Source organism: Rhea pennata, chromosome 14 (assembly GCF_028389875.1).
Source record: "Rhea pennata isolate bPtePen1 chromosome 14, bPtePen1.pri, whole genome shotgun sequence".
NCBI classification, from domain to species: domain Eukaryota; kingdom Metazoa; phylum Chordata; class Aves; order Rheiformes; family Rheidae; genus Rhea; species Rhea pennata.
The window spans coordinates 18,904,822-18,927,423 of NC_084676.1; the positions used below are offsets into that span (position 1 = coordinate 18,904,822).

Here is a 22,602-nt window from a genome sequence, read left to right on the forward strand (position 1 = left end):
GAGACTTACAGCACCCAAGAAACTGCAGTGTAGACGTTTGGGGGTCCGTTCTGACCAAGAAAATCTCATCTACATACAGCGTATTACGCATCATCATTTGAAACACCAAACATATTTTGCTGTAATCTGATTCTGGATGCCAACCAACTACAGAGCAGCAAAAAAGTGTGGATATTGGCATTTTATATTGGCAGAAGTGTGGAGAGTATTAAAAGAAATCCCAATATGGACTCATCTTCAAATACAGATTGAGATGTCACTATGCGTTATTAAACGTTTCCTTTTGCATCTCTTGACAAATAATATGCTTCACCATGGGACGGTTTTGCTAAGTATAGTCAATACCGGACTTTGTATTCATCAATGCCGTGCCAGTCTGCTTTTGTAGTATCACTTCTGTCAGCACAGGGGAATTGGGATGAGCTTATTTAGCCAGTTACAGCTTACGAGGGCTCTGCAGTTGGTATTGTAGCAAGGATGTTCACCAGTTCCTGCAACAAGTGAAGATCTTTTCCTCTTGCTGGGGAGGATAATGGTTGGAATTTCTCTTTATCTGCTTGTTATATTTTCACATTCTGCTATAGCTGCGAAGAGGTTTTGCACAATATAAGGAGAAACTGTTTAAACCTCAATATTTGCCTCATTGTATTACTCTGATAGAGTTGCCTGTAAACATACCCAATGGAAATATCTTACTCTAAGAGTCCACTGAAGGTCTAAGACACAGTACGTATTTCCGGGCTGGTTCCGTTTTTTTAAGAGGATTTTTATCAAACAGAATACAAATGTGCAATAAATATTGCAAAGCTGTTGGGTTCACTTCTGCAAATACGTGCGGATGACTTTTTGCTTCAAGAACCTCTTCCTTATAAACCTTCCTCATGAGAAGCTGTAAAGTGCAACATCACTAAAGCTTGAAAACCACAAGCAGACACGATGGGCTGAACCGAGTACTTCCTACGCTGAGATTTTAAAAACCAATTGCTTTTAGTGTGGTCATAGTTCACATTAGCGCCTTAGAGCAGGAACTGGCGGCAAGACCTTCAAAAGCAACATCAGGATTTCGGTCGCCACGGTTTGACACCTCTTGAACGTCGGAAAACCCACCTCAGAAAATCACCGGGGGGGTGGCATCCCCCCGGGATAAAACCAAGCAGAACAGAATGCGGCATCCGCAAATCCATGCCGGTTTCTAGAAAGTCACCGCTTGTAAAGGACCTCGAAAAGAAACGCGCCTGCGAGACAACCCGCAGCACCGCTCCCGCCCCCCCGAGCGCCGCGGGAGGCCCCGGGAGGCCGCCGGGGCGGCGCGACAGCCGCGGGGCTCCCGCGCCGGGGGGGCGGCACGGCTGCGGCGTTCCCGCGCCGGCGGGCTCCGGCTGCAGCCCGTCCGCCCGCCCGCGGGGAAGCGTTTGGCCGTAATTCGAGCGGAATTGGTGACTTTCTGCCGCGCGCGACCGCCCGTTTCCCGCCGGGGCGGGGCCGGAAGTAGCTGGAAGCGGCGGGGGCCGGAAGTGACGGAAGGGAAGTGACGCAAGGGAAGCGGCGCGGCGGGGTGGGCGCAGCCGCGGGGTGCCGGCGGCAGCGGCGCGCAGCAGGGGCCCAGGCGCGGCGGTGAGTCGGGGGCCGCGGGCCGCGCTCCCCCGAGCCGCCCCCGCTGCGCAGGGCCGGCGGTGGCGGTGGCGGGGCCCTGCCCTGCCCTGCCCTGCCCTGCCGGCCCCCGCGGCGGGGAGCGCCTCGCCAAGCCGGTCGGTCTCGGTGCGCTGTCGGGGGGAGGAGGCCGCGGCGCCTCGGTGACCTCGCGGCCGGGCGAGGGGTTTTTCCCGGGTTTCCCTCGGCTGGAAGCGGCGCGGTCCGCGGGGCCAAGCCGTGGCCGGCGCCTCGGGAGCGTTCCGCCGCGGTTTCCGCGGGGAGCGGGTCTCCCACAGGTTCCATCCGCTCAGGGTCGGGGCCTGCCGGAGCCTGGGTCAGCGGAGCGCCGCGGCGGGCCCCGCTGACGGGGTCGCGGCAAGGCTGGCGGGACCCAAAGGTTGTGACAGGGATAGAGGTGAAGAAGAGCCGGGGGGGGGGCTCCCCCCTCCTCCCAAACACGCGTATTTTCTGTCACTCCGTGGAACCGTTCTGCCCTTTGGATCAAGTGTTAAATATTGCTGAAAGACGATACCTTCAGTTCCTGTAGTAGTTCTTTTCTTTTGCTGTAAAATACATCAATACTTCCTATAGGCTGCTGTTTTCCTACCATTACTCTTTTTTCTTTTTTCTTTTTTCTTCATTACTCAGAAAACAATAAAGAGATCCACTGTTCTCTTTGGTGATAATGTTGTAAGGCAACAGCTATGAATACTAAAATGAGATGTGACTATTGCTTTTGCAGACATTCAGAACCGTGGCAGACCAGCGGTTATTTTTTTTTTTGTTGAATCTTCATCCTAATTTAAGTGTGTCATTATTATATTTCCTGAAGGAAAAAAAATAACTCTCACTTGTAAATAGAATTTGAATTAGTTTCCACAGCATCTGTGGAATGGCCCATTGCCTCTGAAAACTGTGAATCAGGCTTCCTGTAATGATACTCATTACCCTTCTTCCCCTCACCTGCCTAACTGCAAGCATTTATTTTAGTTTCCTTTTATTTTTGCTCATTCTGCAAAGAGCCCTCTGGAGTTGTACAGGCTTTCCTGTCTCTTTTTCTTAGAGATACTTGCCCATGTACCTAACTTCAGTTAGATTCATCTTTTATGACTATTTGTCAATTTCCCTTTTTAGTCCTGTCTCATGTTTCACTTTGGTATTTGTGATTTCCAAGAGTGCGTTTGTAAGTATTCTATTTTAATCTACAAATGTTTACAGCTTTTTTCTGTAGTTGTTTGGCATGTTGTGATGGTCTGTCAAGATTTGTTCTGAATACTGTATTTTTTAAAAAACAAACAAAAAAAAAAGATTAGTTTTTCTGAACTCTCAAAAATGATTTGCTCTCAGACTGATTAAAATACCAAAAGCAAATATATGCTTTTAGTTCGCTTTCAAACTTCCTCCCTCTCCTCAGCTTTGAAAAGATAATATCAAAATGCAGTTTTCTATCAAAGAATACCCTCTACTGTAGAAGGCATATACCATTTCATTCACGGAATTTGCTATGGATTTTGGTTTCTGTTGTCAGTGATGACACTTCACAATGTTAAAATGATCTATGTGAAATGATCATTTGAAGTGATGCTATTTATACTGTACAAAAAAAAGCAAATACAGTCTTAAAATAAGAATTTAAACACTTGTTTGTAAGCTGTTTTTAGAAGAGTGTGTTTTCAAACTTGCTGTAGCTCTGAGCACGTGGTTAGTTGAGACTGTGTTGGATAGAGGTTTGTTTTTCAGCTGTTGTTAATAGTACCCACCCAGGCACAGTGGAATGCATTTCCACTTATTGCAAGAGGCATTATAGTTGAATATAACCAGCTGCTGTTTTGTAATTGTTCCTGTATATTTAAAACTGTCTTTAAAAGCCTGATATCCGCTGTTATCTAAAGCTTTACAGATTTTTAGAAATAAGTGTCGTACTAACTGGTTCTGAAATTTGGCTAGCCTAGCCTTTCTAGCCTTTTTGGCTAGAAAAAGGCAGAGCCAGAGAAGGAAAGAAGTTCCTCGCTTTTTAAAATATAACAGAATTATCTGTGAACAGATTTGTTTGCCGGTCTTTTCTGTCAGCAACATTCTCTTTAGGAGATTATCTCAGGATATTACTAAAGGTATTTGGCAGGCATTCTGGTTCACTGCAATCAGAAGGTGGCCGCTAGTAAGTGAACTGTTTTTATTGGTCTGTGAAGTGTCTTACAAGGCTCCACAGAAATTACAAAATGATGCTTTGCTTAAGAAAGCTTAGGACATCATGGTAGCCAGGGTCAGAGACATTTTGAAGTGATAACCATCTGTTATTGACTTGATACTAGAAAATTACTTTCATATTTTGTTAAGGAGGTATGAACAAATAAGTTGGGGATGTCTATAAAAATAGTTGGCATCCAAAGTGGTCACAGGTCCATTAAACTTTGTTATTAAAAATTCCTATATGCTCGCCATTGATTATTTTTGAGGCAACCCTTGAAATAACCCTAAAATAGTTGGTATTTTTGTCTTAATTGTGGCTTGTGAACGGTAATTGCTAGTGTTTTCATTGTTCCTTTTTTTTGTGTGTGTGTGTTTTTAATATGGACCTGAACATTTGAGATCATTTATACTGCAAAAACTTCGCTGCTTTCCTTAATTTTGTCATTCTGTGACTTTGACTTGTTAGCAGCATAATAGTTCTTGATATTGATGCAGAGCTTCTAACATTTTATTTCTTTCATTTGACACCTGTATTAATTGTGTATTTTTTTTTCCTGTGTGATAAGAGTAGATTTGCTATCTCTATCCAAATATTATTGGTGTACCTTTATAATTAACTGTAATTTTTTTTCCATTTTATAGGAGTGTTTTCCTTTAAGCACTGCTGGCTGATTCTACAGATGTTTTTGGTGTATTTGGATAGCTCTGATTTTAGAATTACTTTTCCTATGGTGATGGAAATTTAACCCTTGTTACTGTCACTTGATCTGTGTTTGCAGAATAATCCTGTTCTCCTATTAATAGTTTGAATCTTGCCTCTAATTACATTTTCAATAACGCATAAAGATATTTTTTTCTTTCGTCCATGAGCTTCATAGGTGGAAAAGGACCGTGTCAGGTTAATATAACTAAAATATTCTCACCTCAGTAATATGAACAGCTCTCTTACATCACACTTTGCACTGGTTTGTAGGTTATTTGAGTAGATCATTTTTCTAAGCCTCATAGAGGCTTTTCTTCGTCGGTATTTTGTTCAAGCAATAAATAAATCTGCTGACGTGCATGTTCTGACATGTTTGCTTATTCTTGACCTTTGCTTTTCAGACACGCAAGTGACAGTTTCAGTCATGATGTTGGGTAATTAGGTGTTTATGCATTGACAAGCTTATTTGATTTTTGTTCTTAAATTCTTCTTCTGTTTCATTTGTTACATTGTTACAGTTGTTCAAAGTAACATAGAGTATAGGTAAGATTATAGGGCGGGCTAGCTGTGAAAAAACAAGGGTTCCTCATGCTTTGTCATCTTGAATCAGGGAGGCAAATGCGGGCTGACCAGATTTTGTTCCGGTGCAAGGAAAGATAATGAAAATAGTCTTTCCTCTTCTTTCCCTTTTGTATTTCTATGATATATCTGTTACTGTGCAGTGAAAAACTCAGCTTATTGTCATGAGTGTAATTGTTAAGAGAAAGACAGACGTGCAGATTTTGGTCTGGTATTGACCAAATACTTTGTGCAATGCTTCAGGTAAAAAGCTGTTCTAAGTCAGCTTGTGAAGCCACAAGGTATCACTGCAGCATAGAAACAAACACTCGTGCAAGGGAAGCCTGCAGGCAGTGTGGAGAGTTTTGTCAGGAGGCCTTTGGAAGCTATGCTTAGCAGTTCAGTCTGGTTTCTCAAAGATATTTGGACTCTTAATTTCCACTGCCTTTAGCAGGAGTTGAGTGCTCCAACATGAATTAGCTAACTGAATACTTCTAAGGGTCTTGCCCTTCAGTCTTTCAAAAGGCTTCATACTAGATACTAGTTCACTAGGCTCAACTGGTGCTTTCAGTGTGATTATCCTTACTTTAGCTAATGAGCAAATTAAGATGAAAGTTAAGAAATTAATTGCTCATGGGTGTGCAGTGAAGCATGACAAGCTGCATACTTGCATCTCAAAGCATTACTTCAGAAATGATGTTTGTCTCACTTCTGTGCTACATGAATGTTGATCATCTTAGAACATTTGGGATGTGAGAGCACTCCTTGAATGCCCTTGCTGTGGATGGCTGCGAAGGGATTGCTGTTGAAGAGAGATGTCTCCAGTTGAAGAGAGATGTCTTCTGGGACAAGAAATTATGCTGTATGGTCCTGTTCTGGCCACTGCTTACTTCCCAAGGACTAGTGGCAGTATAGTTTTTCCTATTCTGGCCATAATGAGTGGATATTTTCTGGAGTAGCAGGCCTTCATCCTGATAATGCGGGGTGTCTTGCCTGTAATGGTCAGAGAAAGGCAATAATGTGTTTTTCTAGATCAACCTGGACCTCTGAAGCAGGATTTCTTCACAACAACAAAATCATGCCTCCCAAACTGAAGATGTATCCAATATTTTGCCAAAAAGGTTCTAATCTAGAGAACTCTTCTGCAGAGAGTGATAGATTAGAATCTTTGTAGATCGCATAGTTATATCATGTTTGTATGCATGATTAATATAAATCTGTATTGATTATAAGGCCTTAAATCCTCTTGGCAAGTGGTTATGTGGGGCTGGTACAACTAGGATGTTGTTTATAGTCATCCTGACTCTTTTCAAATCAACTCGCTTTTCTTGAGTCTAATCTGAAAGATTTCAGTTAGAAACATAGTGTTCTAGAGTCCCTTTAAAAAGCATTTTACATTTAAGCCTTAAACTGTGGAAGTGCGTATAAGGCAGTACAGTAGAGTCGCAACTTTTAAATGGCAATTCCTGTGCTTGGGGTAAATAATTGTTTTCCATTACAAGCCAAACAGATGATGTGCACACAGTAGGTGGGGATTTTTTTGTTTGTTTGTTCTAAGAACTTCTCTGGATTCAACTTCAGTTAGACTTCAGGGCTTATCACCTCTGCTTCAAACCTAGCAGCTCTAGAGGATGGCAGGAGTGCAGACTCTGCACAGCCATCCCTGCACTGCCCTCTCAGAAGCTCCATTTTTCCTTGGTTGGAAAGTGTATGTCTCAACATATACTCTCATATGAAATCTTCAAAGGAACATCACACACCTCCACAAAACTGTACTTAAGACAAAATTATTTTTGCTTATGTTGCTAAGGTCTTTTGTCCTTTCAGCATTTCCTGGGGGAAGGAGAAGGTCTTTGCTGTGAATCAGGTGGTCTGGATTTTGTTGTCCATTTCTGTGTTGCTGGGTCACTTTATCTGTCTGTAATACAGTTTACCAAAGCTAAATTGCTTTTGGATTTTTCATTCAGTACTTTGAATTCCTTTGTTTTCTGTAGCTGTCTTACAATACGTAATGTACTGTTCTAACTGTACTTAAATACATTTTCTGTTTATTTCAGACTATAAGATTCAGATATGTCCTTCATATTTGATTGGATTTACAGTGGTTTCAGTAGTGTATTACAGTTTTTAGGTAAGTTTTTTGTTATTTTTATGTTATTCTTGTATAAAATATCTGTTGACCTCTGCTATCTTAAACATATGACCAGTTAAGTAATAATATTTGTTTTGGTGTATATTCAGCAAAACTCAAACAAAAGATTCACTTATCAAAACTGAGTATTTCCAGAGCATGCTCTCCACTCATTCTTATGTTAATCTTGTTTGATTCTTTAATTATTCTACCTTTTTTCACTGTTGCAAAGAACTGGACTCAGTTATCTCAGTTAATATCTCAGTTCTTTTGCACATTGAGGTATCACTTGAGAGCTCAATCATGGGGGACCACTGTCAAAAATTAATGCCAGATTTTGAAGCCATTGCTCGTGTTCAGCAGTGGTTTGTTCTGTGACTGATGTCACTGAAATCAGTGTGACTATTAGAAGGTTTAGTGGCATCAGCTGAAGAGTGTCAGGAAAGTATTTTCTGGCCACAAAAGAGCCTGCAATCCGTGTTGATCCAAGGTGAAATATTACATTGTGCAAAACGGAAAAAGAGGAGGAAGGAGAATGTTAGAATACTAAGAAGAGGAACAAAGTTACAGGGAATATAGGTAAAAGGCACAGTTTACAAATTTCAAAGATTTTAAGTAAATAAAAAGCAATTGAAATTGATGAATCATGGCAAGTTCTGCCACCTGCCTTTATCAGTTGAAAGTTTAAACTTTTCACTGGATGTTAGAACCTTGGCCTACTATCAAAATATTAGCCAGTGAAATTTTAACTAAGTTGACTAATCTTTCTTATCTCCTCTTACTTAGTCAAGCAGTGATTATTGCATGTGAGCCCACTTTCCTATACCCTGTGCATACAAAGTCTAATTCTAGCGAGAGATACTGAAGCCTGAAATAGAAAGGAGAATTATGTTCAATATGTCCCTGTTATTCTAGAAGAAAACACTTTCTCTTTTTATTCTCATATATATTTTTTTTTTCAGTTGAAGAAGGTTGAATAGATCATAGCATTTGAGAGACTCCCTGCAGTGCCCTGTGCTGTCTTCTTGTGAGCCCAGCTAGATCACTGTGCATTCTAAAAGTGTGTCTGTGAAAAGATGCTTTGCTTAAGGAACCTTTTGGTATATACTCCAATTTTCGCATAGCTAATAGTTGAAGTGTTACTGCTCGTTCAGTTCATGTTGTTATGAAGAACTCCCAGAAAGTATTTGTGAAAGGTTTTAGGGAGGCTGATGGCACCTGATTTGAGAGCAGGTGTTTTGAAATGTCCAGACTGAATGCCACAAAAGCTCACTGTTTTAGTATGGTTTAGTTCTCTTTCATTTTACTTGTAAGTGTGAACTGTAGTTTATCTTGTGATATCTTGTGATAAGTTAATATATGAAAAAGTTTGTCCATTTCTTCTTTCTCTGTAAACATTAATACTTTCTCCTCTACTCTGTAGTTTAGTAGTTGATATAATTTGGGCATATGAGGAGGTGATTTGGGAAGTGAGAAGTATTATATTTGAAAAGAACTGGGAAGGCATACTCTATTTCATTAGTAATCTTTACTGCTGCAGGTATGTTATTGTAATCTGAGGAAAATGAAAGAATATTCTTTCTTGTATGTTACAAAACATGCGCTGCTGGAATGCAATTCCAGAGATTAGTTTAAAGGTAGGAGAAAAGGTGAGCAAATAGTCGCAGTGTAAAGGTCAGCCAGATAGAGGCATATATGAGCCAGGAATGCTGTGGCATCTAAGGAGGTGTCTGAGCTACCATCTATATAACATCGTTATTTAAAATCTCACAAAATAAAGTAGATGTAAGAATAATCCATTTGATCAGAAGCCATTGCCGGTTTAGCTGTCACTGGGTGTAAGCTGGGAAGGATCTCTTCTCATCTGAAGCCTTCCTCTTTCAATGAAGTGATGAGTGCTACTGTTTCCTCTTCTTAGAAGAAAAATATCGGTATGTTAGAAATAATGCGTAAGTTGGATGGTGCTTGATGTCTCCAGATGTAGCTGCCAGACTGAGCTAGGCTGTGTGACCACAGGGGATGTAGCAGAACAGAGACCTCAGAGCAACCTGAACCTCTGCCTGGAAGAAAAAATAAATTACAGGTTCCAGAAACTGATGTTCCTGGGTCATCCTGCTGTCCACTCGGCTTGAAACGTACAGCCGGGGGAGCCTTTTTAATATGACCTTAACTGCTGCAAGACCGGCTTTCTCCGTGGCCCTGCCGGTGGCTCGGGGCTGTAGGCAGGTTTCGGCACGTGGCCAGGGAATCGGGGTTAGTTGTTCCTGCGGCAGGCTGCACGGTGAAGCGTGGGCGCTATGGCAACAGGACAGCTCAGCTTCAGCAGTGAAATCTGATTGTGTACTTCCTGAAGCATTTCTCTTTTGTCACAGTGGCTGAAGAACAAAGTTTTCAGTGTATTACAAAGTATCGTGATAAAATGGCGTTTCCTGGTAGAGGATCCTGGTGACTTAAACAGCCTCATACTACAATATTTGGCTATATTTTGCAGTTCTTTTGACACAAGAATGGAGACTTCTATTAGGAATCTAGCCTATTTTTGTCTTTAAAGGAATTGTAATTTCAGTAGATATTCTTCCCCCCCTACACACACCCTTCTTTTAGTACTTCTGGCTATTCTGCCTTCTTGAGCACTCTTGAAGACAGTGGGGCCAGTAGTGGTTCCTAAGAAAATGTGTAGTGTTTAATATCTAGGCCACAGCTCTTGGAAGAGGGAATAAGGAAAGATTTTCTGCTTAAAAAAAGGAACAGCTAAAAGATTCTTCATTAGATTCCATTAAAAAATCACATTCTGTACTGAAAACCTATCTTAAAGTTGTTTTATATTGAGTGTCGGTAAATTTGAAGCAGAGAAAAATAATTCTGATACAGGATATCATGCTGGCAAATTTAAGAGAATCACCCTTTCAAAATATCAAACTTGAGAAAAAAATATTTTCCTCTCCTTTACACCAACTGTTGTATTTACTGTCAAAAATAGAGAAAGGGGAGTGTGCATTTTTATTAAGATGACTATTAGCGAACACAAAACTCCTTATTCCTGTTATTAAAGTATTATCACTTAACAGCAAATGTGTCAGAACTGCACTGATGATGTGTCAGAATTGTACATCTGTACAGTTCAGCTGGGGGTATGGGTGAAAACTACTTTTGTCAGAAGAATATGGGGGACAAAACAGACGAATTCCTACATGTGCAAGTTATGACTATTGACATTGAAAGCGGTTGCTCTATAATTTACCTACTGTGGTGTGTATTCTTTTCACTTGGAACAAATTTTTAGTCATAACTATGGAGGTAGCTGAACGCAACACCCTCTGCTTCAAATCCAGGATACTGATATTTTAGGATTTGCTGTTTTCCATATACCCTTATCCCTCTGCCCTGCACATCCTGGGGAGTTCCGCCTTCTGAGAGCAAAATGGTTCTTCTGCTAGGGCAGAGTAAGCTACACTGGCAAAATTTAGTCCTTTTTTGTTTTGGTCTTGTGAAGGTAATGTAAATGCATTTATGTATGTGACATTTTTACATCAGTTGTGTGTGTCTTCTCCCAAAACGTTACTAGGTATCACTACTAGGCTGACAAGATGCAGCTGTAAGTGCAGATTGTACTAGTAGAAGAATCATGATAAAAGGCATTGATAAAGCGTACTGTGAGGCTTGGATGGTCTATATTTTATACCATGACTGTAAAACTCTGGACCTGCAAGCAAATTGATTACCAGTGTTAGAAATACAGTGATTGCATGCAGCTGCGTTAATTAGCAATCGCACACCTTTTCACTGCTGGCTTTCATACCCATGTTGGCAGAAATCTGTAAGACATACAGGAAGGTATTTTGATTTTGCAGGTTAGCAGATATCACATAATCTGAGACAGCCGTATGCTTAGGATTGCTTGAGTATATGAATGCTGTCAGTCTAGATGTATGTATTTTATAGGTACATGATCTGTATTCCTGTCAGACAATGTTGTTATTGTAATACTTCTGATTTAACTGATCATTCAGGAGGTCCTTCTTTTTCATAGGACTGTACAAGAAAACAGGCAAGCTAGTATTCCTTGGACTGGACAATGCTGGAAAAACTACACTGCTGCACATGCTCAAAGATGACAGACTGGGACAACATGTCCCCACATTACACCCCAGTAAGTTAGTATTCCTAGTTCCATAGCAATAGAAAGTATTTAAAGTGTTATAGGAAAAAGCAGTTTCTTACTATACATTGCAAGAGAAAAACTGGGGAGAAACAAAGGACTTTGGGGGGTCAGAACCCATTCAGGCAAATCACAATTGATAGTTCAAGTAATATTAAAAACAAAAAAATGTGGGATAGTTCAAAGTGGTTTATTTAAAGTTAAGAGGCAAGTAACAAGCAGAGAAATGGGACTGTGAGTCTAGATTACAGAAGCTGCAGCTTCATAGCAGCTTCTCTATCTAGCTGAAGAATCAGCATTTATGTACAGTTTTAATTTTTGTTGACTAAAAAGTTGCTATGAAATTATCATGGTAGCCTTGCCGGAGAAAAAGTTCAAACCTGGGTTAGAGTGGGATGGATGAAGTCCAGTAAGGATGTGATAAACTGGGGAAGGACATGAAGAGGAGAAACCTTGAGCAGTATTTTATATGAAATTTCATCTCAGGGTAAAACAGATGTCACAGCCAACTATTTTGTGTCACATTTAGTGATAAATAATGTCCAAACATTTTCTGTTTATTTTCTTAACATTGTATATATCTTATATGTGTTTTAACAGTTAATAGCATTCTGTTATACAAATGTGTGTCATTGATTTTTGAGAGAACCCACATTGGTCTGGTTTAATTTTTGAATAACAAAATATTGAACACCATAAAGACAAAAAGTAAAGTCTGCATCCCAGAAAATTAGACTATTCCAATATTTTATATGATCTTCAGAAACATAATTCTGTGTGTTTCTAGCTTCAGAAGAGCTGACAATTGCTGGCATGACTTTCACTACATTTGATCTGGGTGGACATGCCCAAGGTAAGAGAATATGTTGACTCATGAAACTACACTGAATTAAGTTAAAGAATTGTCTGTAGTCAGTTTGTTTCAAATCAGAGATATGACTATGCTGCAAAAAAGAACTTCCCATGTTTTCTTTGACAGCATAAAAAGCATTCCCTATTTTGTTGTCCGTCTCCACCATACGTTACACTCCGTAATACAGTTTGGAAAAAGCTGCAGTAGAGCAAAAATATCTGACCAATATCTGTATTTTGAGGAGTAGTAGTTTGTTTTTGCTTCAGCAAAACTTACCCTTTAACCTCTGTGGTTTAAACTTAATCTTTACTTTAACCTTTAAACTGTATGGTTTAAATTTACCTTTGCTGGCATAATTCTTGGGGTAACACAAAAGGTTTTAGTACGTGTGTGTGCATGTGGGATAGATAAATCAGAGTGGTGATAACAGTAGAGGAAATATTTTTGCTTTATTATTATTTCAAGCTCTTTAAAAGATGAAATTCCATCTTAAAGGTTGACAACATAAGCTATTAAAAAAAAGCCACTGTTGCCTCCTAATTATTGATGTGCATTACTCTGAATCTTGAGATAATTTTTTTGTTGTTTTTAATTCACATCTTCCATACAGCTCGCAGAGTGTGGAAAAACTATCTGCCTGCTATTAACGGCATTGTGTTCTTGGTGGACTGTGCAGATCATGAAAGATTGCTTGAATCAAAAGAAGAACTTGATGTAAGTTTAAATAAGTTTTTGAAAGTTTGAACTTCTAAGAATTAAGCTCAATATCCAGCAGAACTCTCTTGCCACCTAGTCAGGAGTAGCAGCATTTTGACATTCTGCATCTTTGTTCTCATCTAGCTGTATTTTGGTTTTGGCACCCTCTGCTTAACATGCATTGCTGCATGCATTTAAGTGCCCTGGTAGTGAACACTTTATTCTGCTGGTTATATCAGTATCACTCCTTTTGCGATATATTCTGTACTAGGAATAGATATTTTTATTTCTTTTTTCCCCAAGCACGTTAAATGATTCCCATAAATTAATTTTGATGCACTAAACAGCACGTTTAATCTAAGCATGAGTTTTTGCATCTGTTGGTGTTTAGAAAGGCCAATACTTAATATTTGTACTCAATAAACAATATTTAATGCTATTCTCCTGTTAATATTTTATCTCTCTGAAAACCCCTGAAACAAACTGTATTTTAAATTAGTCTCTCCTCTTCTCTTTTTCCCTTTGTAGTCACTAATGACAGATGAAACAATTGCTAATGTGCCTATCCTAATTCTCGGTAACAAGATTGACAGACCTGAAGCCATCAGCGAAGAGAGGTTGCGAGAGACGTTTGGTCTGTATGGCCAGACAACGGGAAAGGTAATGCTCCTTTTCCTGTTAGGGAGCTTGTGTTTGCCTTCATTTGTATGTAGGCCTCAATTCATTCCAGCTATGCAAAATAAATGTTTGTTTGTTTGTTTAATTTATAAAATAATTAACATATCAGCTGTATATGGAATAAATTCTGGGGTCTCTCTCTTTTGTATTAGAGACATCTCTGCTGCAGCTTTTAGCTTTTAGGGTGGCTTTGAAAATGATTAATTGTACCTAGTAGGGTATTTTTTAGTACTTACTTTCCTATACAATACTTCTACAAGGTGAGCAAGTTTTCAGAGGCTATAGTTCTGGTAAGAACTGCAAGAGAAAAATAGTTAAAGTCTTTCAGTAAGTGACTTTTCTAATTTATAGGGCAGATTTAGTTAAAGTCTTTCAGTAAGTGACTTTTCTAATTTATAGGGCAGATTTAGTAAAATATGTTACTTAATGTGTTTATCTAAGGTTTAGAAGTAGATTTATACCATTGTAGCAATCCAAGTTTGTAGGAGAGTTGTGAAAAAAGTTCCTACTGGCATCTGTAGCAATAACATAGATTTATATTACGAATCTTTGTGATATTTGATCTTTTTAATTTAAAGTAAATACATTATGCTAGTTTTAGCAGATATTTGGGTGCAGGGGATTAGAAACAGTTTGCTCCAGTGTTGTTTGTCCTTGGGAAACGACCTCCCTTGATGTAGTGATGTTACACGCTAGCTGCCCTGCAGCTGACAATCCGTTCTGGTGTAACTTCCATCTCAGCTTACATGAGATGACCAGCAGTGGGGCTGTGCTAGGAGGGCACCGCGGTCTTGTAATTTCTCTTCGCTGTGTTCTGAGGTGCTTCACAGAGTTCGGTGCAGTCAGAGTTCATGTTGAACAGAAGTAAATCCTTACCTCTTGTATTCCAAGCGAAAAGCATCTATGCAGGTGCTTACTCTTGTGTGCTGGCTTTGTGTACTTCATGCTCTCCAAATGAAGTGGATGCATGTGAAAATATGCGCAATGTATTTCGTAAGTGATTTTAATCCTGGTGATATGGCTAATTTTTTTTGACTATTTTCTAAAATTCTAATATTTTAACACAAGTTGAAAAACAACATTCTGTAGAAACAATGTTCATGTGAAGTAGCTATCTTTTATAAAAATACTATAATTTAGAATGCTTTTGTCTCTTTTCAGGGCAATGTACCGTTGAAAGAACTGAACGCAAGGCCACTAGAAGTGTTTATGTGTAGCGTGCTGAAGAGACAAGGCTATGGAGAAGGATTTCGTTGGATGGCACAGTACATTGATTAATGCCAAAATCACATTAGTATATTCTGTCCCATGTTTGAATATTAAGTCTGCTCCTTATTTAATCACTCAGTGTACGTAACTTGAATTCATTTGACTGTTTAGTTATAAAAACGTATGTTTTTAGATAATTATATCATTATGCTAAATTGTGAGGATGGAAAAATAATTTCGAGCAAGTTTGTAAGTTTAAGTACCACAACATGTTAGCTTTCTGATTCCATACAAATTCTTTTGCAACTTTTAATTTAACAAGTCTCCAGCACCATTTTTTGACAGAGCAACTTTCCAGTACAGTATGTTTTGAACGCACTTTTTAACAGCTAAAATCTACAGACATGTGAAAAATATTTAATGCTTATCATGTTAAATTTTTTTATGTACTTTTTTGAAACTGGTTTTATAACTTTAGAGTATATAACCATCTTTCAAGGAATAATAAATAATTAGTTGATGGATAATTGCATGATGCCTTACAGTTTTCAATAATATACTTTCTTATGCAACGTCATGCAATAAATTTAAATCCAATTTTTGGCATCTTTAATGGAAAATGTTTCATTTTAATGTGTCTTAATTAGTAAGGCTGTCTGATCTGAATATGTTGGATATTTTCCTGAAATACAGAAGGCTACAAGGTAGTTCCATTGTATGTTAAAGAGTAAGGGGGATTGTTTTTTGTTACCAGACTACCAAATTGCATTTGTGTTAGGATTTTACATTAATTGAAGATGAATCTAGTCATATGCCCTTATAACCACCACCTTTAAAAATACATATAATGTAAATCAGCTGTGCCAATGTAAATTTTGAACTAATGACAAAAGTGATGTTATTCAACTGGTATCTTGAAATAGCCCCCCGAAATAACACAAGAAATACAAATTTTACTGAAGAAATTAAAAATAGTACTGCATTAATTAGTCTGCGCTTAATTTAATTAGATTTGGTTCTGCCTGAGGATCTGACTGTAAAATTGCCAGTAAACATTTTGTCGTTGTTTGTAAAAATTTGTCAGCCTGCACCCAATTGGACAATTTCATTTTTGATGTTCTGAATTGGGACAAGGTGGATTATTTTTGACGGTTTTGCCCTGAAGCCTAATCAGTGTGGCAGTGGCTGGAGGCCCAGGTGGCTTATTCCTGATCTAGAATTTTGTTATCTTCAGTATTTGTTTCCAGACTTTTATGACTGTTCTTTCTCCATCTTTGAGTGCAGTAATTGCCTGAGAGGAAAGCAGATTATTTTGAAGAAGGAGTGTTGACTCATGTGTGTATATCAGCTTCTTGTTGGTATTAGGTGACATTGCCATGGAATTGTGATTTGTGTTTTTGTGTGCTGTAAGATGTTTTACCCTGTAATTGGTCCACTGAAGGTAGGGTTTTAGTTCTAGAATCACCGTTTCACTAAGGTGGGTTTGAGTTTCACTGCAGAATTTTCCTCATGTAAGAGTAAGAACTGATTAAAAAAAAGGGTTTTCTGAATCCCAAGACTGGGACTTCTTTTACTCACTGTTATAGGTCATTTCCAAAATGCTTTAGGCTTTGTTTTCGATATCCATGGCAGCAAGTGTATTTCTGACTGTCTTGACTTCATCAAGAATTTTGTTTCTTGACCTACTGGTTTGACCTTCAGATTTAAAGCTTAGAGTTTCACTGCTTACCCAGGTTTGGACTTGTGTGATTGAATATTGATGATTAGTTCCTGGTGGTCTTAAATTGTATGTATGAATAAGATGAAATATTTGGAACCTAGCTAACAAATTCCATTTATAACTGAAATCTGTTACTGCACAATCTTATAAAAATCTTAAGCCTAGTTTGTACATGGCAAAGTCCTCAAGTGATGGTATCAGGTAGCTTTTTCACATGACTAACCTAAGAGAATTCTTCATTTAAACTAGTGAGCAGCCATAAAGTAGCATCTGTGTTGCATAAATTAAAACTGCAGATAAGAAATGGCCCATTATCAGCGTGTGGACATTTTGGAAGTTCTTGCTATGTACAGCAGGTATATTTGAGGACATGCCTTTTTTCTGTGTTTTTCTGGTAATAGTTAAAATGCAGTGAAAAACAGCTAAATCAACTGATGATGTACATATTAAAAATACTTCTTGTAGTCATGCCATGATGTTGGTACAGAAAACTTGGGATTGTGTTGCCTGTGCTAATGGAAATGATGCTGGAAGTGGAGGTGTTCTGCTGCCTCTCTCCTCACTGGCGTGGAGGTGCTCGCAGATCACTGCTGCTGGCTGAGCCGTTGTGTGGGTGTTGAAGCAGAGCAGGGGTCCTCAGAACTGTTATTCCAGCCAACTGGAGTGACATTAGTGGAAAGAGATGATAGTATTAAGAATTCAGAAAAATATGGAGGTGATAATTCTTTGTAAGTGTGTATTAAGAGTAAGTCTTAGTGTTATGGAAATACTCAGATTTCATGTTTCATACTGTAAGATGCTAGTTTAAATGTGGTGGTTGTAATAAGGGCATGAAGAAATTTGGACAATATGTTGATTCATCTGGGTTTTGTGATGGTTCCCATTGTGGGAATAGCTGATCACCACTCAGTTAAAAACACAAATAATCTCACTCTGTTTCATTTCATTCAGTAGAAGAAATACCTCTTTTTTTTTCCGTAGGTTGCACTCGGATATGCATATGAACATGTTTGGGTGTTGTGTGTCTTTGTGTGAAGACTTTATTGATGGAAAGATATACCAATGAAATGAGAGGGGTTTTTTCTGGTGGTTTTCATCTTCCCACCACTTTCCATGCCATTCTGGGGGTTGCTTATTCCCATAATTATGATCAGTCCTATTTATAAAGGAAGCAACTTTCACATCCAAATTCAACTCCTATGAATTTTTTTTTGCACTCTTGACTATGCAGATTTCAATTAAACATCATTCTAAAGAATGTGAGATGAAAAAGAAAACTGTCACTAATAAAAATGTTATTTATGAAGTGTCTCAATTTGTTTTTACATCAGTAAAATTGTTTAAGATGAATGAATGAAGATTTTTATGGTAACTACTCCTGACATTATGAACTGTATTTCATTGCAATGACCTCATTCAGTAGCATCCATAAGTAGAATAAGATTTATTTGGCTTGAATTTAATTGAACTTTGGTTTTAGAATGTACTGTATAATTAAGAGGCATCGTTGTATTTCTGTCTTTTTTTTTTTTTAAGCAACAATTACTGAAATTGGAGATGTGAAAGATCTTTGTTTTCGCATTTATCCTCTTGCCAGATCAAGATTATTTCATGAGGTCTATTATTTGATTCTGTATTCAGTGTTCAGGTGCTGTCTATGATGTGCCAAAGATGACCTGTGGCATTCACTGGAATATAATACCTGCATGTATGTGAGCTTTATTGTATTTTAATAATTGGAATTGAACATCAAATAGAACATCTATTACATCTACCAAGTCAGCTCAGAAAAATACTGCTGCTGTTCTTCAATCACAGTGAATTCACAGGTCTGCTTAAATTAGAACTGTTACGCTCTTATTTGTACTGTGAGAATATTTGGTTGCTACCAACCAGAGTCCAATATTTCTATTGACTATGAGATGCTCAGATTTATTGTAAATAATGTAATCATTAGTTATGGACTTACAAGCTGTATTAAAAACAGCAGAATCCACTGGCTCTCAGCGGGGACATGTAAGTTATCTGCACTTAGATAAACCACTTTTTGCACTAGTATCTCAGTGTGGAAGTACACATTTTCTGTTTTGAAATGTGTGTGCTCTAAATGTTTAAAAGCATAATAAACTGCAGAAGAAAAACTAAAGATGAAAATGTTCTTAAACATGTGGTGTTTATTATGTTATTCCATCACATGCTTGAAATTTAAATATCAGGAATAGCAAAATGAAATTCTGACTTGGAGTTTGAAGAAAAGGATTTTTAAATGGATAGTTCTTGTCAAATAATTGCACTATTCAAAAGAGGAAAAAAGTGTGATGATTAGTACATGTTCCAGTAATGAGTTTGGGTGTCCTCAGCCGGGCCAAATAATAAATCAGCCTCTTGTTTTCTCAGGTTGCTCCTCAGGTATGCGTGGAAGCAAATCCTCAACTCATAAAATTCTTTGAGTATGGAAAAATGCAGTTTCCTTTACTGCACTCTTAAAATGAGATAAAGATCCATTCTTATAAGCAAATATTTGTCCTAGAATTCAGCTCTGGGATCTGCAGTGCTGATGGGATGATGCCGTATGGGAAGTGCCGCTGAGTTTAGGTGCTTATCAAACTGAGGCCACTGGACACTGCGTCTGAGCCTGTCGTGTTCGACACAAACTGCAGGAAAGTAACCTACTGTGGTAAACTATTCCCCAATGCCAAGTAACTGTTTTCCTCAGTTTACATTTTCCAAACTATTTCTTACTTGACTGTTTTTGAACTAAAAATAGAAATGTCTTTGCTGGTAGGTAGATATGGTAAAATAATGATTTTTAAAAAAGTATTCCTCAATTTTCTTAAGTCCCCATTTCTTCTGGCAAGTGTCCCATCACATTAAGTAATTTATAGTATTTTAGAGCATTTAATGTCTTTTATTCCAGGATCTCAAAACTTTCTACATGCTAATGAGGCCTCAACAACCTGCTGAGGTAGAGAAGCTTTTTATTGTCATTATTTAACGTGTGAAGTAAGTAAGTCCAGAGGGATTATGTCCTACTTGGACACTGCCTTTTACTTAAGTAAAAAGAACTGGAATTGAATTCCTGTCTCCTCCTGACCACCAGCAGCTTGAAATGAAGCAGTACCTTATTTGGCCTGAGCACTGCTTGTCCCTGCTCTAGAGGGAACATTTCATCATGTGCAAGCTACTAAAGACACTATGCAGACCACTTCTAAAACAAGCACTTTCGGGGTCACTTCCTCTGATATACCTGCCTATATAGGAGCAAAGATGCTATAAGGTTATACTGTTTGCTGTCAGCTGTACTGCACCGAACTGTGACAGTATTTAGTAAGTAACAGGTTGAGAGAACAACACAAAAATTTGTGGTGTGTGAAGTGGGTGCAAAGCTTGAATCCAATTCTGATCTCTGATTTTCTTTTTTTAATGTAAAATGTATATCAATGCTATCCTTGTAAAAGAGGTAATTTGAAGATACTTGGAGCATTTGGATCCATATGCCTGTTGTTGGTACAGCTGTGCGTTAGCCTGTCTGCAAATAAGAATTCATTTTGCTTGGTTGGTTTTCCTCCCTGCAAAGGTGATACTTTGCTGTCAGAGTGATTTGACTAACTCACAGGAGCAGTAGTGAAGTTAACAAAGCCGTGACAGTAGCTTGGGGCAGATACGAGCTGTTAGTAGTTTCAGACTTAATCTTAGCAATTTAATTATACTTGAATACCCAATCCTAGAAGTAGATGTAACCATTTTGTTAACAGCAGGCATAGTGTGACAAGCTATTCTGGGAAGGGATCAGAGTGACTCTTCCAACAGCATTTCCAGATGGGGAGGCTGAGCTGGGGAGGAGAACCTAATCTTTTAAAATCATGTCAAGAGGATCCAAAGTAGTTTGGATTTTGTTAGCTTGGATACAGGGCTTCTGAGCAGAGGAAATTGCTTTTTAATACGAATGTGGCTGCGAAGAGGAAGGTCAGAATTTATTTAACAGTTAGTGTTAATTAAAACCGTTGCTCACAGTGATAAATCGCGCAGCGCCGTTGCAAGTAGGCTCCTCCCGTAGGTAATGAATAGGCTGGACAAAGGGGGATGAGGGCTCACAAATACCGAATTGTTGTAGATACTATTGCCAGGGCTGACACAGAGCTGCCCCGGAGGGTCACGTAGGGATCTTTGGAAAATATGTGACAAAGTTCCACGCTGGCAGCTAATGGCTGGGGGACAGCTGTGCAGTGAAAGGAGGGGAAAAATTAATTGGGTTGAAAAATGCCCTCTTGTCAGTAGAAGGGGGGAAACAGTTCTCATGAAAGGAGCTCTTCACGCTGCTGTGCCGCAGCCTGTCTGGGGGACGATCCCGGGGCTGGTATTTGGAAACGCTGGGGCTTGTGAAAGTAGGAGGAGAGAAATTAGCTAATGATGGGAGCTGTGTTTCAAATGAGCATGCGCTCGCTCCTGTCAGCGCCAGAGTTCAGCAGGGTTATTTTGAAATCCTTCTGGTATCCTGCAATTAACCTCGGCAACAGCACTGAGTTTTGCCACGTAATTGAAAACACGGCTGATACTTGATCGAGTGTTCCCCGAGGACAGAGCTGAGCTCTCGTTTAATGCACCTGACTTCTGACCCGAGATAAGCGCAAACTGCACAACTTAAAATCAGATTTTAAGCACTCTCATGCCTCTTGGCATTCAGAGCTCAGTTCTGAGTTCAGCCTAGATAATTGCTTCCAAATCCAGAGGCTGATTGCCATTCTCCCTCCACTTTATCAGAGCAGGATTTTGGTTTAAGTTCAGCTAACTGAGACCTGTAAAAGGAAAAGACGCCTAGACAAATGTTGTGCCGCTTAGCTCCTCTACTCCTTGCTACATACATGTCTAAGATGTTTTAAATAGAACTTTTCAAAATACAGTGATTACTGAGGCATATTAGCATCAAATTACAGGGGATGTTTAGTGGAAGCATGAGGTCATAGTAGGTTTTAAAGCCTAAAAATGACCAAGGAATTTGCTGTAGAGAAAATACATATAATATTTTGCTTTACTGAATAAATAATTACAGGAGATAGTGTAGGAGAAACTCAGGTGTGTAGCTACAGTAGGGAAAGCAACTGGGGTTCAAGGTGCTCCAGGAGAAGCAGGATTTAGGCAGAACAGAGGGGAGCAGAGCTAATGATGTGATTTGTTTTCTTAGAGCTTTTGTTTTGCTGCTAGCATCTGATACACTTGTAGAATCGGTGTAAAGAAGGATGGGTGTTTCGACAAAAATGAGAGGTTTGCTCAAGCATTTTACAGAAAACATGTCCCTTCTGCTCACGCCTGTTCGTTGCTCTCTTTGGGACAGCTGCTCTCCGAGGCTCTCGGGCTGAACGTCCCCCAAACAACGAAGGTACGCGGATCTGATGCTTGTACTTGAAAATTGTCTGTAAGGAATTTCTTTCCGAGGTATAGTTAGGTTTTTTCACTCCTTCTCTTGTCCTGTCATCTGCTATTACCCCTCCTGTAATATCCTTTTGTTTCCTAACCTGTTATTTGAATCAGCTCCTAACGAGAGGGAGGGAGGGAGAGGGAGACTTTTTGTTTTGTTTTTGTTTTGTTTCTCTTCCAGGCTGTTTGGAGAGTGTTTTTCTTCATCAAGAGCTGAATATTTAAAATCCTGGGGAAGAAATTTATAATTGGGACTTCTATTGGAGAAGTTTGGCTTTTATTTTCATATCTGTCTTCAGACACAATGCAGGAGGGAATCAGTGAAAGGTATATGTATATTTTTTGCCATTGCTATTTTGTGAGAAGCGAGGAAGAACAAAACAGTTGCAGTCGTTTCAGTTGTTAAAGTTCGCTGGGCTGCAAAGTTTGTTTGACTGCAGCCGGGCATGTGTAACAGATCCTTCTGCATGTGACTGTGGGGTGAATTCTATTTATGTCTCTGTAAACATGAAATTATGAAATAAGCTCTATGGAGATGACGCTAGAAGTCTTTGCCTGACCTGGTCAACTATCATTGGACTTGCTCAGGGAGTACAAAGTAGATTTGAACTATTACAGAACATCATGCTGTTGAAACATTTTAGTGAAAGGAAAGTAG

The 22,602-nt window shown here is 39.0% G+C and overlaps 1 protein-coding gene across 1 annotated transcript; it reads left to right on the plus strand.

Moving 5' to 3' along the window:
- The first annotated feature begins 1,523 nt into the window (after positions 1–1,523).
- SAR1B (secretion associated Ras related GTPase 1B) lies at positions 1,524–18,303 on the plus strand. Its single transcript, XM_062587458.1, has 7 exons — positions 1,524–1,614; positions 7,141–7,214; positions 11,245–11,364; positions 12,161–12,226; positions 12,837–12,940; positions 13,451–13,582; positions 14,762–18,303. The coding sequence occupies exons 2-7, from the start codon at positions 7,157–7,159 to the stop codon at positions 14,876–14,878; spliced, it is 597 nt and encodes a 198-aa protein (XP_062443442.1). The 5' UTR covers positions 1,524–1,614; positions 7,141–7,156; the 3' UTR covers positions 14,879–18,303.
- The last annotated feature ends 4,299 nt before the right edge of the window (positions 18,304–22,602 follow it).

Bases quoted from the DNA above. Each gene is read 5' to 3' on its own strand.
- SAR1B (XM_062587458.1), top strand. From the start codon at position 7,157: ATGTCCTTCATATTTGATTGGATTTACAGTGGTTTCAGTAGTGTATTA. The intron at 11,365-12,160 runs GTAAGTTAGTAT...GTGTGTTTCTAG, and splicing joins TGTCCCCACATTACACCCCA to CTTCAGAAGAGCTGACAATT. The intron at 12,941-13,450 runs GTAAGTTTAAAT...TTCCCTTTGTAG, and splicing joins AATCAAAAGAAGAACTTGAT to TCACTAATGACAGATGAAAC.